The 21,312-nt window shown below is 43.7% G+C and overlaps 1 protein-coding gene across 1 annotated transcript in view; it reads right to left on the bottom strand.

Moving 5' to 3' along the window:
- Positions 1-17,195, bottom strand: part of sun1b (Sad1 and UNC84 domain containing 1b) — a 69,093-nt gene extending 51,898 nt beyond the window's left edge. Inside the window, exons 1-2 of the mRNA XM_048552733.2 lie at positions 16,936-17,195; positions 6,606-6,696 (exon numbers count right to left, since the gene is read on the bottom strand). Of these exons, the coding sequence (XP_048408690.1) occupies positions 6,606-6,696; positions 16,936-16,939 (95 nt within the window). The 5' untranslated portion in view covers positions 16,940-17,195. The remainder of the gene's footprint in view (positions 1-6,605; positions 6,697-16,935) is intronic.
- Between the last annotated feature and the right edge of the window lie 4,117 nt (positions 17,196-21,312).

The following is a 21,312-nucleotide window of genomic DNA, read 5'->3' as shown; positions in this document are numbered from 1 at the left end:
TGAAGACATTCTATCAGCAATGCCTGCACCACATCTAAATTCGAAGGGAGGACTGAACAAAGGCTAATGTTTGAGTCTGCTGGAAAAAAAGCCTTTCATCTACTTTCATCAGGACAATTCACAGGAAAAACCAGTCTAAGACAAACCCTCTCTGATGAAGGGTCTAGGCCCGAAACGTCAGCTTTTGTGCTCCTGAGATGCTGCTTGGCCTGCTGTGTTCATCCAGCCTCACATTTTATTATCTTGGAATTCTCCAGCATCTGCAGTTCCCATTATCTCTAAGACAAACCAACAGTTGTGTCACCTGAGAAGGCACAAATACTTGTCTTTCTTGAAACCAGCTCTTCAGGCCTGCAGGAAAATCTCCTCCAAATCAAAATGGATTGGTCTCATCAAAAAACATTACTGTACCATTCCAGTTAGGTCCTGCTTTCTCAATTCTCAAATGACTAATGTTCCAGAAGAGGACAAAGAAAGCACTACTGAGATGACGTAGTACTCAGAGTCCAGCACTGACATTATAATAAGCTCCACCTAATTATTAATCAGCAAAACAGAAGGAAACAGCTAGTCCATTGAGCTACATCATATTTCAAATCTAAGTCTTCATGATGAAGCAAAGTGGTGGCAGAGAAGGCAAGAAAACAGACACTTCGGATCCCAATACCCTTTTGGGCATCCTGCTCCACATCCCCCAAGGTTTCATGTATAGATGTGGATTCTTTAGTCACATGAAGACAACAGAAAAGCACAACACATTGTCAAAATTAAATTTCTCTACAACACCAATCTGCACTAAGTCAAATTTGTTCCCACTTTCTCTTGTTAATTAAAACCATCACTTCAAACAGTTTCATTCAAAAGGATAACAAGAGCAATTGAAATTGAAAGTTGTTTTTTTTTAAGAAACAGAGTTTTGGGTTCATAATGGCAATACAAATTGGAAAGAAGCAATTCACTGTCCAAATTCCGAACACAAGACAGTGCTCCTTGTTAAATCTTTGACCAGTTGGAATCCAATGTTGCAGGATTACTGTATTTCAAAGGCTAATTATCAGCTCAAAGGCTTTTCTGAATACACAACAATCTGCTTTCCACATTAACTCTCCACGCACTTGTGAAGTGCATCTGCCAGCCTTCATTCCCCTCACACTAAACAAATATTGACAGTGTTAGGTGCAACGTTAGCACGAATCCAAAGTAGTAATGACAGCTGCAATCTTCTTGCAAACATGCACACCACAAGCAATCTCACGACAACTGGGACACTCTTGCCAGGTCTCTTCATTCTTGACCAAAAGCAACAACACAAACACTGCTTTATCTCTGTTTAACAGGCTTGTGGCATCTGTTTCCGAATATGCTTACCCATCCCAAATTCCGTAACTTGCATTGCTCAAGTCAATGAATGCAGAGTTTGGACAGACTGAACAAACAACTGGTGAAGTTTAAGATACGATAATCAGGGTAGAGGATCCTTACAGATATAATGCCAATTACTGAAATTCTTGACAGCCAAGTGATCTTGAAAAAGGATTAAAGTAGGTCAGTATAGTATGATATGAAAATAAACAAACACACTAAAATCAAAATTTCAAAACAAGACGAAATTGCTGACACGCTCTGCAGATCACAAGTTAATACTTCTGATAAAATTTCCAGAAGCCTGCACATATAAAATAGTTAACACAAAAATCAAGGGACACCTGGCCAAACAGCACATTCAATGATATACAAGCTGGTGTTACACAGAAGACAATTAAAAGTTCCATTATTTAATCAATAAGACAGAGCTAAGTGGAATTTACAAGAGGGGCAGGAAGAAACAATGATAACCAAGATTAATGGCTAGATCCAGTTTGGACAAGATCAGTTCTACTTTCTCTATTGAATATAAGTTTGTTATTAATTTGTTATTATTACTTGAAGTAAGCTTTCTACTTTAGTACTGAGTGGGTGTTCAGATAAGTGGGGTATGGATGCTAGGGCAGTTGCTTGCTCCTCCTGCAGAATGTGGCAGTTGGGAGACGTGGCACACGTCTCCGTTGGCTACATCTGCGGGAAGTGCACCCAACTACAGCTCCTTGAAAACCGTGTTAGGGAAATGGAGCCGGAGCTGGATGGACTACGGGTCATTCGGACGGCAGAGGGGATAACGGAGAGGAGTTACCGGGAGTTGGTCAGTCCTAAGGCGCAGGACAAGGATAGATAGGTTACAGTTAGGGGGAGGAAAGGGGACAGACAGACAGTGCAGAGATCCCCTGTGGCATCCCCCTCAGCACGACGCCTGCCGTTCGGGATACTGCGGGGGTGCGTGCGTGCGGTGGAGTGGATATGACCTACCAGAGGAAAGCCATAGTAGTCAGTTCTCTGGCACTGAGCCTGACACTGTGGCAAAGAAGGGAAGGAGGCAGAATAGAAAAGTACTCGTGGTAGGAGACTCGATAGTTAGGGGAATCGAGATTTTGTGGTCAGGAGCGGGATTCCCGGAAGGTATGTTGCCTCCCTGGTGCCAGGGTCCGGGACGTCTCCGATCAGGTGTATAAGGTTCTAAAAGGGGAGGGCAAACAGCCAGAAATCGTGTTACATATTGGCACTAATGATATAGCCAGAAATAGGATTGAGGATATAAAAAGTGATTTCAGGGAGTTAGGATGGAAGCTGCAAAGCAGGGCGAATAGATTAGTGTTCTCTGGTTTACTACCGGTGCCATGAGATAGCGAGGCAAGGAACAGGGAGCGGGCGCAGCTTAACACGTGGCTACGCAGCTGGTGTAGGAGGGAGGGCTTCAGATATGTAGATAATTGGGATGCCTTCTGGGGAAGGTGGGACCTGTACAAGAAGGACGGGTTGCATCTGAACTGGAAGGGGACCAATGCCCTGGGTGGAAGGTTTGCTCAAGTAGTTCGAGAGGGTTTAAACTATTATGGCAGCGGGGTGGGAACCTGAGCTGTATACCGGAGGTGAGAGTTGACGCAGGTGAGGTAGTAGCAAGAGGTAGACCAGCTAGTGGGAAGGATTTTCCTGGGAAGGAACCAAGGGATCAGTTAAAGCGTGTTTGCTTTAACACAAGGAGTATCAGGAATAAAAGCGATGAACTTAGAGCATGGATCAGTACCTGGTGCTATGATGTTGTGGCCATAACAGAGACATGGGTTTCTCATGGGCAGGAATGGTTGCTGGATGTTCCAGGGTTTAGAACATTTAAAAAGAATAGGGAGGGGGTGTAGCACTACTAATCAGAGAGGGTATCACAGCTACAGAAGCTTCCATTGTCGAGGAAGATCTGCCGACTGAGTCAGTGTGGGTGGAAATTAGGAACAGCAAGGGAGTAGTCACCTCATTATGGGTTTACTACAGGCCCCCCAATAGCAGCAGGGAGATTGAAGAAAGCATAGGTCGACGGATTTTGGAAAAGTGTGCACGCAGTAGGGTTGTTGTAATGGGTGACTTTAACTTTCCTAATATTGATTGGAACCTCATTCGAGCAGAAGATTTGAATGGAGCTGTTTTTGTAAGCTGTGTTCAGGAGGGTTTCCTAACTCAGTACGTTGACAGGCCGACGAGGGGAGAGGCCATTCTAGACTTGGTACTCGGAAACGAGCCGGGGCAGGTATCAGATCTTGTGGTGGGAGAGCATTTTGGTGATAGTGACCATAACTGCCTCATTCTACATAGTTCTGGAGAAGGAGAGGATTAGGCAAAATGGGAGGATATTTAATTGGGGAAGAGGAAACTATGACACGATTAGACAGGAGTTAGGCAGCATGGGCTGGGAGCAATTGTTCCATGGTAAGGGCACTATAGACATGTGGAGACTGTTTAAGGAACAGTTGTTGCGAGCGATGAGTAAATATGTCCGTCTGAGACGGGCGAGAAGGGATAAGATAAAGGAACCTTGGACGACGAGAGCGGTGGAGCTTCTTGTGAAAAGGAAGAAGGCAGCTTACATAAGGTGGAGGAAGCTAGGGTAAAGTTCAGCTAGAGAGGATTACACGCAGGCAAGGTAGGAGCTCAAAAATGGTCTGAGGAGAGCCAGGAGGGGGCATGAGAAAGGCTTGGCAGAACGAATTAGGGAAAACACAAAGGCATTTTACACATGTGAGGAATAAGAGAATGGTCAAAGAAAGAGTAGGGCCGATCAGGGATAGCATAGGGAACTTGTGTGGGGAGTCGGAGGAGGTAGGGGAAGCCCTAAATGAGTTTTTTTGCTTCTGTCTTTCCGAAAGAAACGAACTTTGTAGTGAGTGAAACCTTTGAAGAGCAGGTGTGCATGCTGGAATGGATAGAGATAGAGGAAGCTGATGTGCTGAAAATTTTGTCAAACATTAAGATTGACAAGTCGCCAGGCCCGGACCAGATTTGTCCTCGGCTGCTTTGGGAAGCGAGAAATGCAATTGCTTCGCCACTTGCGAGGATCTTTGCATCCTCGCTCTCCACTGGAGTCGTACCTGAGGACTGGAGAGAGACAAATGTAATTCCTCTCCAAGAAAGGAAATAGGGAAATCCCCGGCAATTACAGACCAGTAAGTCTCACGTCTGTCGTCTGCAAGGTGTTAGAAAGGATTCTGAGGGATAGGATTTATGACCATTTGGAAGACCATGGCTTGATCAAATGCAGTCAACACGGCTTTGAGGGGGGGTAGGTCATGCCTCACAAACCTTAGAGTTCTTTGAGGATGTGACTAGAAAAGTTGATGAGGGTCGAGCTGTGAATGTGGTGTATATGGACTTCAGTAAGGCATTTGATAAGGTTCCCCATGGTAGGGTCATTCAGAAGGTCAGGAGGAATGGGATACAGGGGAACCTAGCTGTCTGGATACAGAGATAATGGGAACTGCAGATGCTGGAGAATCCAAGACAACAAAATGTGAGGCTGGATGAACACAGCAGGCCAAGCAGCATCTCAGGAGCACAAAAGCTGACGTTTTGGGCCTAGACCCTTCATCGGTGATGAAGGGTCTAGGCCCGAAACGTCAGCTTTTGTGCTCCTGAGATGCTGCTTGGCCTGCTGTGTTCATCCAGCCTCACATTTTGTTGTCTGGCCAACAGAAGGCGAGTGGTAGTAGAAGGAAAATATTCTGCCTGGAAGTCAGTGGTGAGTGGGGTTCCACAGGGCTCTGTCCTTGGGCCTCTACTGTTTAATTTTTATTAACGACTTGGATGAAGGGATTGAAGGACGGGTCAGCAAGTTTGCAGACGACACAAAGGTTGGCGGTGTCGTTGACAGTATAGAGGGCTGTTGTAGGCTGCAGCGGGACATTTACAGGATGCAGAGATGGGCTGAGAGGTGGCAGATGGAGTTCAACCTGGATAAATGTGAGGTGATGCATTTTGGAAGGCCGAATTTGAAAGCTGAGTACAGGATTAAGGATAGGATTCTTGGCAGTGTGGAGGAACAGAGGGATCTTGGTGTGCAGGTACATAGATCCCTTAAAATAGCCACCCAAGTGGACAGGGTTGTTAAGAAAGCATATGGTGTTTTGGCTTTCATTAACAGGGGGATTGAGTTTAAGAGTCATGAGATCTTGTTGCAGCTCGTTCAAACTTTGGTTAGACCGCACTTGGAATACTGCGTCCAGTTCTGGTCACCCTATTATAGGAAAGATGTGGATGCTTTGGAGAGGGTTCAGAGGAGGTTTATCAGGATGCTGCCTGGACCCGAGGGCTTATCTTATGAAGAGAGGCTGACTGAGCTCGGACTTCTTTCATTGGAGAAGAAGAGGAGGAGAGGGGACCTAATTGAGGTATACAAGATAATGAGGCATAGTTAGAGTTGATAGCCAGAGACTATTTCCCAGAGCAGAAATGGCTAACACGAGGGGTCATAGTTTTAAGCTGGTTGGAGGAAAGTATAGAGGGGATGTCAGAGGCAGGTTCTTTACACAGTTGAGAGCATGGAATGCATTGCCAGCAGTTGTGGAAGCAAGGTCATTGGGGTCATTTAAGAGACTGCTGGACATGCATACATGAGGATCAATGGTCAGCACAACATCGTGGGCTGAAGGGCCTGTTCTGTGCTGTACTGTTCTATGTTCTATGCTCTAGTTCAAGTTATAAAATCAAGCATTTATTGATTTTCTTGTACTTGTTCAGAACTTTGAATTAAAGTAGATCTTACAGGCAAGAAAAAAGAGAAAAACACAAAAAGCCAATGTTAACAGTTCAAAATAAGCATAAAGTACACTCCAAAACAGATGCATCTAGAATGCATTCACATTCAGACACTCATTTTTCTATTAAGTGATGTTCAATGAATAGCTATTCAACGAATTAATTCCAACTTTCAACACCATCATACTATACAATCCCAAGTTTGATTTAGGAAGCTGACCTTTGACTAGCCAGCAAGATTAAAGCATGTTCTCTTAAGAGGCTTTAGGTTGCAATGTTCAAGTTATACAAAATTTTCAATGGCCCAAATATTTACCACCATTAAGAATTTAGAACATTTGTTAATTGAAAACACCAAAAACAAGTCAGTGTTTCACTCTCATTCTCTGCATTACAATGTGTTACTTGTAATAAAAATATTACAGGCAGATGAAGCATTACTCCAGACTAATTACAGCCAACACCATGCACTTTAGCTGGGAGAATCTCACCTGAGTGCATAGGTATAGCCAGTGTTCTCTGGCACATGTTGAGGAGGAGCGTACGTGTGCAGTCGGGAAAAATCCATGCTCAACTGTTCTACTGCAAGGTGAATAATAATATGATGCAATACTTCCAAGCAATACAAGATCATGTACAGTTCAGATTACAGAAATAAAACCCCACCTGTGTTCAACCTGTTTGCCTGATACAAGAACACAAAACATTAAAATGCTCTGATTAAAATTATTGCAGGTACACATTTTGCCAATATTCTTAGGAATACCTGCATGGATATAACAGTTGAGATGAATCAAAGATTTAAAAGCATTTTACATCTTAATCTAAGAACACCCCACAAAGTGAAGATACAGGAAATCTTGACTGACAACTTGAGTTCAGTGCCTATAGTGTGCAGCGTATTCTTTGTCAGGAAGGCACACATCTTACCTACATCAGCCTTTGTTCAACTGAAGGCTGTGGGGAATGCCAAACTCAAGGTCTGCATCCAAAATTCTGCTTTCAACTTGGGCAATATTTGTTTTTACTAATGCAAATGCCACTTACACAAAGATAGCCTGATTATTATTTATACAGAAATATCAACCCTAAGTTCCAATGCAACTTTTCAATTTCTAAGCTCAAAGATAACAATGCAATTCACAAGGAAATAGATTTAAAACTAATGATTGCTGGGAAGATTAAAATCAAGCCTCCAGTAATCATGGCTTAATTTCATGACTCCCATCTCATGTTAGGCTTAAAAACCCATGGGTGGCAAATGCATCTGGGACATTTCACTACACAATTTCCTTAAAAGGCCCACCTCTTTTCAGGTTGATTGTATCAGTGCTTTTACGGGCACAGCTATATCAGACTTTCTGGGTTGTGTGTCTCCAAGGAAATGGAGGTGGAAGGGGGGGCTACTTTTTTTTTTAAAAAATGCAAGTTATTGCTCTAGTTCTAGAGTCTGTTTCTTCAAAATGAGGATTAAAGATTGCTGCCGGGAGGTGCAAACAAATTTATGCTATAGTTTTGAGTTACTATGAGTGCCTGATGAAGAACGTAAACCCAAAATGTCAACTTTCTTGCTCCTCTGGTGCTGCCCGACCTGCTGTGTTCCTCTAGCTCCCCACTGCGTTGAGTATGAAGCAGCTTATTTATCCTTTACATTTCCTCCACTAAGTGACAAGCAGCTCTAGATTAACGTATTTCAAATGCAATCCCTAAAGTGACTTTCAAATTCTAACATAAATGACAAACAATGTATTGCTTCATATAGTATTACACACAATTGTAAAAGTCAAAATGGATTTTCAGCTTGCTTCAGTGACAAGTATGCAAGTGATAATGTGTTACAGAGATAGTAGGAACTACCGTTACTGGAGAATCTGAGATAACATGGCATGAAGCTGGGTGAACATAGCAGGCCAGGCAGCAGAAGGGTCTCAACCAAAAACATTAAACTTTCCTGCTCCTTATAATCCGAGATTATAACAGTGTTATCTACAAGTGATAAAGTACTTGTTTTGCAGTACTCGGAACAAGTTACGGTCACTGACAAAAGTACGGTTAAGTTTTGCCTTGCACTGTGGTGAATCTAAAAATGTTCTCAACCAACATTTTAAAATGGGAAAGATAAAAATTCAGGGATGATCTTATGGATTCCATTAACTCCAGATCACATGATCCCTTTCATGATGCAGAACATTTCATGAACAGAGGGTCGTAAATATGTCATCTAATATTTCAAAAATCCAGACAAAACCCCAGAGTAACATGAAATTACTTTGATCCATACTTCCCTCAGTTAAGGCAATTCAACTTTCAATGCCTCAAAAACTTACCTAACATTTCCCAAGTCTGATGCTAGGTAACATATCAAGTCAGTAACCTCCTACTCCATCTCCAAAGCAGCTACATGACAGGCTGAGTATTTAGAGCATTATGTTATTTTTATTGCCAACAAGACGTCCTGCTCTCATGCGTCAAGCAATTAAACCATCAGCAATGTGACAAATATCTTGAAGCTAGTGACCTCTATGCAGGGAAGGACACTTTGTATGAAAACTGAAAATAAGCTAACAACCTGACTGTTTCTCCATTTGAAACAGTAAACAGCTACAGATATATTATGTAAAGTCCCTCGTGGTCCAGAGGGCTGCTGTCATTTGAGAATGACAACTGATGATTGCTCACCAGAGGGTCACTACTTGAAGTCAAGTGAGGAGAGAGATTGAGGAGGGACCTACATGGAAACATGAACCAGAATTGAACCTGCTCGGTTGGTGTTACTCTGCACAGAAAAATCAATCCAGCCAACTATCGAAAGGTGCTTCACAGAAGCATAATGGTTAAAGTACAGCATCAAGGCAAAAAGGTAAATGTTGGATCAGATGACTGGGGCTTGGACAGGGAGTTATGTTTGAAGGAATTTCTTTAAGGAAGTTGTATTGGGAGATGGAGATGCTTGGGAGCAAAGTTCCGAGGTAGGGCCTAAGCAACTGAAAGTCTGGCCTCCGATTGTGGTGCAATCAGAATCAGGAACATAGACAAGGCTGAAATTGGTCAAGCAAAGATCACAGAATTATGGGCTGAATAAGATTGCAGAGATGGATAGGAGAAAAATCACAGAGGTACTTGTAAACAAGACTCAAAGTTAAAATCAAGCTGACTTGACCAGAGGGCGAAGAGGTTAGCACTGCTGCCTCTCAGCATCAGGGACCAGCTCGATTCCACCATCCTGTGACCATCAGTGTCAAATTTGCACGTTCTCCCTCTGTGCACACGCATTTCCTCCAGGTGCTCCAGTTTCCTACCACAGTGCAAAGATGTGCAGGTCAGGTGGATTAGCCATGGGGAATGCAGTGTTAGAGACCAGGTGGGGCTAGGGCTGAAGGGGATGCTCTTTGTAAAGTTGATGTGGCCTTGATGGGCCAAATGGCCTGCTTCCACATTGTAGGGATTCTATGATTCTAAGAGCCAACTTAGGTTAGTGAGCCTAGGGTTGATAATGAATGGAACTTGGTTTGAGCTTGGACACATGCACAGTATTGGATGAAGACAAGTTTACAAAGGATCTAACGTGGGACACCAGCCTGGGAAGCATCAGAATAGTTGAGGCTAGAGGCAATTAAGGCTCAGACGACAGCTTTAGCAGATGAGCTGATCTGTACAAAATCAGATGATGGTATTTATGTGGCAACAGGCAATCTTCCATGATAGTGCAAATATTAATATGATCATAAGTAGAAGCAATCTAAATCAGAGGCAGCAAAACCTTCAAAGCTGAAGGTGGACCAAGTCAAAACTAGTCAGAGCCAATAAAGAAAAGATAACAATAGCAGTTTGAAACTTAGGTTAAATAAAACGTGGCTGATATCTACAGCAAATTGAACCTGAGTTATTAATTTGAAGGATCCAGTTCACATTAATGTAAGACCTTAACTGTATTTGACAAAAATACGCATTTCTTCTTTGCAGCTCAGTATGTAGCACTCCAGTTTGAGCCATCTTGGGAGCAGATGTTTAGGCTGGCTTCCCAAGTGGGTGTTACAGGAGCTTTGCAATGTTGGTGCTGCTGCCTTTTGGACAGACATGAAGCAGCATTGAACTGCTCCTGTCCACGCTGGATGAACAAGATCTGTAATTACTCACATCAACTCAGGGGTCGCTCCCCACCACCATCTCCCAATATCCTGTCTGTGCTTACTCCTCCAAAATCAGCTGAAGATAGAAATAATGCAGCACTTGGTAATCTAAGATCTTGTTGCGTACAAAAGAATGGCATCTCAAAGAAGTCTTTAAAATTTAACTAAGTGTTTTGATTAGGTAAACGTAGAGAAAATACCTTCGCTACTCAGTCAGAATGCCAGTATGGGAGTCATGAGCAAGACATCGCAGATCATAGGTCACTGTGGAAACAGGCTATTTGGCCCAACAAGTCCATATTGCCCTCCAAGAGCATCTCATCCAGACCCATTGCCCTAACATTTCCCTACATTTCCCATGTCTAAACCAACTAACTTACACACCTCACATTATGGGCAATTTAGCACAGCTAATCCACCTAGCCTGCACATTTTGGGCTGTGGGAGGAAATCTGACCCCCCAGGAGAAACCCATGCAGACACAGGGACAATGTGCAAACTCCACACAGTCACCCAAGGATGGATTTGAACCTGGGTCCCCAGCACTGTTAACCACTTTGTCATCATACTGCTCGTTTAATCTAACAGCCATTGTTTAATCTGACAATGAAATATGGAGAAACTTCAAGATACTGACAATGCAAAATGGGGGCAGGATGAGGGGCAGTGCCAACTGACCTCTTTCTGCACTGTCGTGATTCTGTTTCTTAACAAACAACAGTACTGATTAAAACTAAGGTGCTCAGGGGTAAGCACGCACAAGAACTGGGAGACAGTAGGAAATGCAGATCCCGGAGTTGGAGTCAGAGTCAATACAATGCGCAGCAGGACCAACGAAGGGTGTAAACCTGAAATGTGAACTTTACTACTCCCCTGACGCTGCCTGACCTGCTGCGTTTCTCCAGATCCACACTGTGCACAAGAACTGCCCCAGATTCAAACTGGACATCGTAGAGCCGACCTTGTGTTGTTGAAGGATAGCACCTTCTGCCTGTGTTCTCTTGACTTCTGAGTTTAGATGCTGCATTTTCTAAAGTCACGCATTTTGAATTAATTTCTCATGCCTCAAAGTCTTCGAACTGGAGGAGTAAGTCCAAGATTATAATTTGCAACATTCTGTTGATTCCCAACAGTGTAAAATTACCAGCTTTTAAACAATGTAACAGCATGCTGATAGAAAATACTTCTCCCACTAATATGAACCATTTTGCTTCAAGTCCTGGAAAATAACATTCATTTTGATGTAAAGTTGACAGAAATCCTATTAAGAGCAGACTGACAAACCTCCAACTGAAATTGACAGAATAAAGATTTGATCTTTACAACAGCTGCAATTTAGAAAGGCACTACTTCATGCAACATTATTCTAGTCAGCCAATATAAAATCCAAAGACTCCGAATCCATTCTGCAGAAGCTTTGCCAGAAAGCCCTCCTCTGAGGATGCACTTTCAAATCAGACACACCCAAAGAAAACATTGCTGTAACACAAGTCTCCAGGGTATCACGTGATTTCAATGGCCAGCAATTATGCTCGAATTATAAGTCTATTAGGAATCCCCATCACTTGCACAAAGACAACCGTCAGTTACTGCTTCTAATTCAATCGCCTTTCAATCTGCAATTCCAACAAAAATATCCACTCCTATTTGGGAGCATTTTCTGTTCAGCTTAATACATTGAAGCCAATTTATAATTGTATTTATCCTAGTCTAATGCTAACAAGTTTAACACTACATCAAGTTGTGCTTAACATTAAGTCAAAACTTGCATCTTCAAACAATTTACACTATAAGAAAAGCAATGTATGTCTCCCAAAAAGGATTAATTAGAATTAACAGTTTTTCCAATTTCTGAAGAACCAAACACCTTGTCAATGAGAAAAAAATTGAACATCAGCATAAACCTAAGCTTAAGGAACATTAGGTACAGATAATCAGGGTTGAAAGCTGGTCCCTAAAATTTAAGTTCATACCATGACAAGTTTACTTCACTGTCATGTTCTCCATGTACCAAATAGCCAGAAAAACAGGTCCTTCATTTTCTCAGCATTGCATTCAGAATCCTGAAACGTTTACCTGTTTCTCCCACCTCCCTATTTCAGATTTACCATTGGAGCACAGAAATCCTATTAGGTGCAGCTCAAAGATTATCCAGTCCAACTTAAGTAATCAACAGTGAAGAACTGATCATTAGAAGAATTAAGATATAAAAATGCACTACTTAGGACATGTAACCCTAACACTTATGCAGATATTGAAGATATTGATACTTTAATTCGCTTCAAAATGGGGGGGCAGGTGGTGGTGAAGAGTGGGCTCGTGCTCAGCAACTCAAATAGGATAAGGAATTTATCACCTGGTGAAATAATGCCATATATCACTGTCAACTGTGCAACTTGTCACCAGTTGTTCATTTATTTTCCTTTAAAAGCAGGCACATGTTTTAAAAAAAGGAAGGAATTGTTTTAAAAATGGGCCATTTCCAGTACAGTAAGGTCAAACATTGAAATGAAGCCCAGGAGGTTTCATTGTACATTCTCCAACCTCCAAGTGACCAGCCCCTATATACCTGCCTGTGGCTGATCAGCATATACATCCTGATATCACGCACCTTTGTGTGTCAACTGGAAAGCTAACACATTAATAGGTGATCCTTCACTGTGAAATAGCTCTCACCAACTAAAATAATTTTATATCAAATGCCTGAAGGAAAATAAAAATGTTTTTTTTGCCGATTTTTCTGAAATTTGAGAGATTTGACTCCATGAAATTGCAGGACAACTTGGAAAGTCTGGCAACTCTGAAGCATTGAGAAACATGAAGTGTCAGATCATGCTACAATGGGACACAGGCAGATTCAGACTCCTAGTAACAATTTTGCCTATACAGAAGGAGTCATTTTTAAATGGACAAGAGATAGCGTCAGAGATTTACAGCATAGAAACAGACCCTTCAGTCCAACTCATCCACACTGACCAGATACCCTCAATCTAGTCCCATTTGCCAGCACTTGGTCCATTTCCATCTAAACTGTTCCTAATCATATACCCATCCAGATGCCTGTTAAATGCTGTAGTTGTACCAGCCTCCAACACCACCTCTTACAGCTCCTTCCACACACACACACACACACACACCCCCACCCTGTGTGGAAAAAGTTGCCATCAGGTCTCTTCTAAATCTTCCCTCTCGCTTTAAAAACCTGCTCACGATCTAGTTTTGGACTTCCCGATCCTGGAGAAAAGACTTTGGCTATTCACCCTATCCATGCCCCTCCTGATTTTATAAACCTCTAAGGTCACCCCCTCAACCTCCGACGCTTCAGGGCAAATAGCCCCAGCCTATTATGCATCTCCCTATAGTTCAAACCCTCCAATCCTGGCAAATACCTTCTGATCCCTTTCAAGTTTAACAACCTTCCTGTAGCAGGAAGGCCAAAATGGCACACTATTCCAACATGGCCTCACAACTTCTATGCTCAAAACACTGACCAATGATGTTAAGTGTACCAAACATCACCTCACGACCCTGTGCATCTGCGGCTCCACTTTCAAGGAACTATGAACCGGCATTCCAAGGTCTTTTTGTTGAGCAACACTCCCCAGGACCATATGCTTAATGGTACAAGCACTGCCCTGATTTGCCTTACCAAAATGTAGCACCTCACATTTATCTAGATTAACCTCGATCTGCCAATCCTCGACCCATTAGCCCATCTGATCAAAGTCCCATCGTACTGAGGTAACCTTCTTCGCTGTCCACGATACGTCGATTGTCATCTGCAAACTTAACCATACCTTCCATATTCACATCCAAATCCATTTATGTAAATGACAGAACAGGAGAACTCAGCACTGACCCTTAAAGCACACTAGTCACAGGCCTTCAGTCTGAAAAGCAACCGTCCACCAAAACACTCTGCCTCCTAGCTTTCAGCCAATTTTGTACTCAAATGGCTAGTTCACCCTTTATTCCATGTGATCTAGCCTTTAGCCAGTCTACCACCATATAAAACCTTGACAAATCCCTTACTACAGTCCATATAGACAACGTCCACTGCTCTGCCTTAATCAATCGTCTTTGTCACTTCTTCAAAAAGAAACTCAGTCAAGTTATAGAAACAGGATTTCCCACACACAAAGCCATGCTGACTATCCCTTTGGACAACTGCATGCCATTTGTCTCTTGCTACAGGAAGGATGCTGTTAAAGTTGAGAGTTCAGAAAAGGCTTACAAGGATGTGGCCAGGATTGGAGGGACTGAACTGACTGAGGCTATTTTCACTGGAGTGCTGGATACTAAGGGGTGACCTTATCGAGCATTATAAAATCATGAGGGGCTTAGACAGGGAAGTCAACATCTTTTCCAGAAGAGCAGGGGCACGCGTGCATAGGACATAGGTGTAATGAGAGGGGAAAAGATTTAAAAGGGACCAAACAGCAAATTTTTCAGAGTTGCAAGTATGGAATGAGCTGCCAGAGGAAATTGTTAAGGTGCAATCAACATTTAACAGGCATCTGGATGGGTATATGACTATAACAGGTTTAGAGGGCTATGGGCCAAATGCTGGGTAATGAGACTAGATTAATTTAGGATATATGGTCAGCAAGGACAAGTTGGACCAAAGGGTCTGTTTCCATGCTGTACAGCTCTAATGATTCCAATCAGTCCTTGCCTTTCCTTTTAAATGTCAATTCTGTTCCTCACAATCCCCTTGCCTACTGATGTCAGGCTCACTGGGCTGCAGTTCCTTGGCTGTCTCCTTACCATCTTTCTTAAATAATGGCATGTTAGCCAACCTCCAGTCTTCCAGCAGCTCATGCATGTCTATCAATAATCGATACCTCAACAAGGGACCCAGCCATCACTACCCTAGCCTCCTACATGATCAGATCCTGGGGATTTATCCAGCTTTATGCATTTTAAGACATCCAGCATCATCTCCTCTGCACTATGAACAATTTAAGATATGTCACCTATGAGATAGACACTTGGGTAGGTGATCCAAAACTCATATCCAATTGCTAACAATTAAATGCAAAAATTCCACAGTTTCATTGTGCACAGCACGGTTATATAATAAAGTCAGACAGCACAGAATCATAATCCTAAACTAAACTAATGCAACCTATCTACACTTGGCCCATATCCCTCCTAACATTTCCTATTCATGTTCTTACCTTAATGTCTTTTAAACAATATAACTGTACCCATGTCCACCACCTCTGGAAAGTCAAGTTGCCCCTCATGTCCTTTGTGAAATCTTTCTCATGTCACCTTGAAAACAGCACCTGGTCTTGAAAGCCCCTACCTAGGGAAAGGGCACCTGCCATTAACCGTATCTATAGCCTTTGTCAACTTACAAACTTCCGTAAGCTCACCCCTCAACCTCCTACATGCCAGTGACAATCTCCCAGCCTTTAACTCAAACTCTCCATTTCTGGCAACATCCTGATAAATCTATCATGAACCCCCCCCTGCAGCTTGATACTTATCCTACCTATAACAAGGTCACCAAAACTCAGCACAGTACTCCAGAAGAGGCCTCATCAACATACTGCACAACCTCAGAGTCCAAACTCATACTCAAAGGTTTGAACAATAAAGGTAAGCGTGCTAAATGCCTTAACCACCTGATCTTTGTGATGCAAACTTCAAAGAGTAATGTTTATGTTTATCATATTCAGAATTCAGCTGCATTTTCTTTAAAGACTGTCGTGAAGTTATTTACAACATTACAGTCCTACTGAACATGAATATCAACACCTCCAGTGCTCCTCCAATGCTTGACATGATCAAATGGATAATACCGATAACCTTTCCGGTATCTCAAAATGTCTGTCCCAGTAGCAGGGAATGCAAAAAAGGTTCTTAAACAATCACCAGCATGCTAGCACTTGATCAAATCAACACTATTTACAACTACTGAACAGGAAAGCTAGGGCTGTTGGTAATTATTTACAGAATGCAAGTCAATTAACATGAGAAGCAATAGAATGAGTTAACATGTTTAATGCTAAGCAAACTGCAAAAACAAACTTAGATTTGGAACAGAGATAAAACAGGCCATTACTGGACCCTATTTCAGGAAATTTATTGAAATTTAGTAAAAGCGCTATTGTCCTTAAAAAGTCAAATTAACATTTTTAATTCTTTTTTGGAACATCTAATTATCCTAATTAAATGAGGAATTAAACTAGTTTTAAATAGTCTTCACTACTGTAACCCAAGTTAGCATCCTTCACCACATTGTCAAGCTCCATGCATTGTCTGAAGATTCCAGTTCCTATTTTATACAGGTTGAGGTGTTTCAATGTTTCTACAGCCAGATACACAAAATTAATGATGTCTTAACCCCATTTTCATTGAATTCATCTGGTGAATTGAAATATTAAGAAATAAAAGCAGGTTTACAGGCTGAACACAGTACATCCACAGTCAAAAACCAAACCATGTGTAACAAATACTATACTGAAGCTAAATATTAAAGAAAAGACAAATTAAAATGTGCTCATGCAGAGCTAGAACTTTGTATAGCAAGTATATTTGTCTACAACAAACAGCAAGCATAAACACTTCAAGGACTCACAAGCAAATTACAAATCGCATTTGTAATTAATTTATTGACGACAGTACATAAAATCGTTTAATACACAAAGTAAATGACAGGTCAGTTTTCAAAATGACTTGCCCATGCAGCCTTCATGGAACTGGTCTGTATAACCTTCTAATACAAATCCACCAAGGCAGTCTTCATTCGCTGTTCTGCTTTACATCTTCAGACACTCGGGTGCCTTTCATTTAACACATTCTTGCATTCCTCAATCTAAAACGATGATTAATGCTTGTTGATAGCGGGGAAAGTTTCACAACTTGCCAATGTATTTCTCAATCAACAACAGTATTCCAAAATGGCCTCCCGTTTCCACGAAGCATGAAGGATTACGAATCCGGTCCCCTACTAACAAGTAATGCTGTCAGTCAAGAACAACCTTTGAAGCTATTGGCCACTGCAGCTTCATTTCAGCCAACTGCGAAGGCAGTTCACTCTTCCAGATTCCAACCTATTGCAGTAAACTGATCGCAAAGGAGAAGAAAGGGAGAGAAGGAAAAGCAGGAACAGGAGTCTAGTACATGCTGCTTTGAGAATACTAACCATTTAAACTGTTGTACACTAGTCCAAGTTTATAGATCTAATACCCCTCTACTGGACATTACATTTATGCATCATACATTCACAACAAGAGCGCATACACTCTAGTTTAAAACATTTGGACAAGTGGAAATTTATTTTTAACTCATGGTTCAGAAATATTTTCCACGAGAATATCACTTTATAAATGTAAACTGTTGTTGAATGGCTGAATTTATATGCTTTGTTTTAAATCAATTTGTTCTGACCTGCTACAATGTATTTGAAGCTGGTAGGATCTTGAGCACTGTGCTACAAGACCATCCATAAGTTGGCATATTGTAAATAGATTTTCACTATATACTCAAAGGAACATTGATTCTGTTATGATAGCAAATGAAATGGAATATAAAAATAGGGATATCTTATTAAATTGCCACAAAACACTAGACGGACCACAGATGACTCAAGATTGATTCTGGGTATGAAGGGAGGTCGTGCACATTAGACCTGCACTCATGGAAGTGTAGAAGAATGAAAGGAGACCTCACGAATACATATCATGGGGGACTGACCAGATAGATCATGAGAGATAATAAAATGTGAGGCTGGATGAACACAGCAGGCCAAGCAGCATCTCAGGAGCACAAAAGCTGACGTTTCGGGCCTAGACCCTTCATCAGAGAGGGGGATGGGGAGAGGGAACTGGAATAAATAGGGAGAGAGGGGGAGGCGGACCGAAGATGGAGAGTAAAGAAGATAGGTGGAGAGGGTGTAGGTGGGGAGGTAGGGAGGGGATAGGTCAGTCCAGGGAAGACGGACAGGTCAAGGAGGTGGGATGAGGTTAGTAGGTAGCTGGGGGTGCGGCTTGGGGTGGGAGGAAGGGATGGGTGAGAGGAAGAACCGGTTAGGGAGGCAGAGACAGGTTGGACTGGTTTTGGGATGCAGTGGGTGGGGGGGAAGAGCTGGGCTGGTTGTGTGGTGCAGTGGGGGGAGGGGATGAACTGGGCTGGTTTAGGGATGCAGTGGGGGAAGGGGAGATTTTGAAACTGGTGAAGTCCACATTGATACCATATGGCTGCAGGGTTCCCAGGCGGAATATGAGTTGCTGTTCCTGCAACCTTCGGGTGGCATCATTGTGGCAGTGCAGGAGGCCCATGATGGACATGTCATCAAGAGAATGGGAGGGGGAGTGGAAATGGTTTGCGACTGGGAGGTGCAGTTGTTTGTTGCGAACTGAGCGGAGGTGTTCTGCAAAGCGGTCCCCAAGCCTCCGCTTGGTTTCCCCAATGTAGAGAAAGCCGCACCGGGTACAGTGGATGCAGTATACCACATTGGCAGATGTGCAGGTGAACCTCTGCTTAATGTGGAATGTCATCTTGGGGCCTGGGATGGGGGTGAGGGAGGGGGTGTGGGGACAAGTGTAGCATTTCCTGCGGTTGCAGGGGAAGGTGCCGGGTGTGGTGGGGTTGGAGGGCAGTGTGGAGCGAACAAGGGAGTCACGGAGAGAGTGGTCTCTCCGGAAAGCAGACAGGGGTGGGGATGGAAAAATGTCTTGGGTGGTGGGGTCGGATTGTAAATGGCGGAAGTGTCGGAGGATAATGCGTTGTATCCGGAGGTTGGTAGGGTGGTGTGTGAGAACGAGGGGGATCCTCTTGGGGCGGTTGTGGCGGGGGCGGGGTGTGAGGGATGTGTCGCGGGAAATGCGGGAGACGCGGTCAAGGGCGTTCTCAATCACCGTGGGGGGAAAGTTGCGGTCCTTAAAGAACTTGGACATCTGGGATGTGCGGGAGTGGAATGTCTTATCGTGGGAGCAGATGCGGCGGAGGCGGAGGAATTGGGAATAGGGGATGGAATTTTTGCAGGAGGGTGGGTGGGAGGAGGTGTATTCTAGGTAGCTGTGGGAGTCGGTGGGCTTGAAATGGACATCAGTTACAAGCTGGTTGCCTGAGATGGAGACTGAGAGGTCCAGGAAGGTGAGGACATCAGTTACAAGCTGGTTGGGGACCGCTTTGCAGAACACCTCCGCTCAGTTCGCAACAAACAACTGCACCTCCCAGTCGCAAACCATTTCCACTCCCCCTCCCATTCTCTTGATGACATGTCCATCATGGGCCTCCTGCACTGCCACAATGATGCCACCCGAAGGTTGCAGGAACAGCAACTCATATTCCGCCTGGGAACCCTGCAGCCATATGGTATCAATGTGGACTTCACCAGTTTCAAAATCTCCCCTTCCCCCACTGCATCCCTAAACCAGCCCAGTTCATCCCCTCCCCCCACTGCACCACACAACCAGCCCAGCTCTTCCCCCCCACCCACTGCATCCCAAAACCAGTCCAACCTGTCTCTGCCTCCCTAACCGGTTCTTCCTCTCACCCATCCCTTCCTCCCACCCCAAGCCGCACCCCCAGCTACCTACTAACCTCATCCCACCTCCTTGACCTGTCCGTCTTCCCTGGACTGACCTATCCCCTCCCTACCTCCCCACCTACACCCTCTCCACCTATCTTCTTTACTCTCCATCTTCGGTCCGCCTCCCCCTCTCTCCCTATTTATTCCAGTTCCCTCCCCCCATCCCCCTCTCTGATGAAGGGTCTAGGCCCGAAACGTCAGCTTTTGTGCTCCTGAGATGCTGCTTGGCCTGCTGTGTTCATCCAGCCTCACATTTTATTATCTTGGAATCTCCAGCATCTGCAGTTCCCATTATCTCAGATCATGAGAGATTGCTTCTTTGTGGGAGTGTCTAAAACCAGAGGGTGTATTTTCAGAGTAAAGGGTCACCCATTTAAGTCATGATGACATGAAGTTTCTTGTAAGCATGCAGTAGATCTGAGGATGGGTTATTAAGAATATTAAGGGGAAAAAGTCAGATATTTAATCAATGCAGGAAAGTGAAGCTAAGGATTATTTAATGAGCTGTAATTGCATTGAATAGTGGAGAAGGCTCAACAGGCTGATCAGTCTACTTTCCTCCTGTGTCTTAGAAAGTGAAGGGATAACAAGGTGCAGAGCTGGATGAACACAGCAGGCTAAGCAGCACCTTAGGAACAGGAAAACTGATGTTTTGGGCCTAGACCCTTCTTCAGAAATGCGGGAGAGGAAGGGGGTTCTGAAATAATTAGGGAGAGGGGGGTTAGGGTTAGGATTAGGATGATCCATTTTCTATCTGCCTCCCACACTCCCTATTTATTTCAGAACACCCTTTCCCTCCCCGTTTCTGGAGGGGGGTCTAGGCCCGAAACATCAGCTTTCCAGCTCCTAAGATGCTGCTTGGCCTGCAGTGTTCACCCAGCTCTACACCTTGTTATCTCGGTGTATGGTGAGGTCTCCCTGCAAGCCAGCTTGTGTCATTGCCACTGCAGCTATATCCCAAAAATCCTTTATGGGAGTGAAACAGGAAGACAAACGAAAGGACAATAAGCCAGAGTTAGAACAGCTGACACAGGGTGATCAAAAGCATTGCTTTAGAAGTTTAAAGAAAGTGGAGAATGTGCACAGGATGAAGTAGCCAAGAATCTACCACCAGAAACAGCATCAACTGAGCAGAGCTGCCCTCTGCTCCCACCCTAACATCACTAAAACCTGTGGACAAGGGAGGCGCTGTTGAGGTATGGCACAATGACCTCAACATCACCAAGGTCAGGCTTCAACTCTGATACCTCCTCCCACCACCCCCTTGATTATGGCCCCACCCCTGACCACCAAAACATCTCTTCCCAGGCTATGCATAACCTCATCACCTCAGGTGACCTCCTACCCACAGGTCTCCAACCCCACACTGCCCGTTTCTATCTCCTTCCCAAAATCCATAAGCCCAACAGCCCTGGTCAATCCATTGTCTCTGCCTGCTCCTGTTTCACCGAACTTAGCTCAACTCCATTTTCTCCCCCCACCCCGGTCCAGGAACTCCCCACCTACGTCTGGGACACCACC

The sequence above is a fragment of the Stegostoma tigrinum genome, chromosome 23, assembly GCF_030684315.1.
Source record: "Stegostoma tigrinum isolate sSteTig4 chromosome 23, sSteTig4.hap1, whole genome shotgun sequence".
Lineage (NCBI taxonomy): Eukaryota > Metazoa > Chordata > Chondrichthyes > Orectolobiformes > Stegostomatidae > Stegostoma > Stegostoma tigrinum.
Note: the sequence above shows the minus strand (reverse complement) of the source record. Positions and strands in the feature narration are given on the sequence as shown.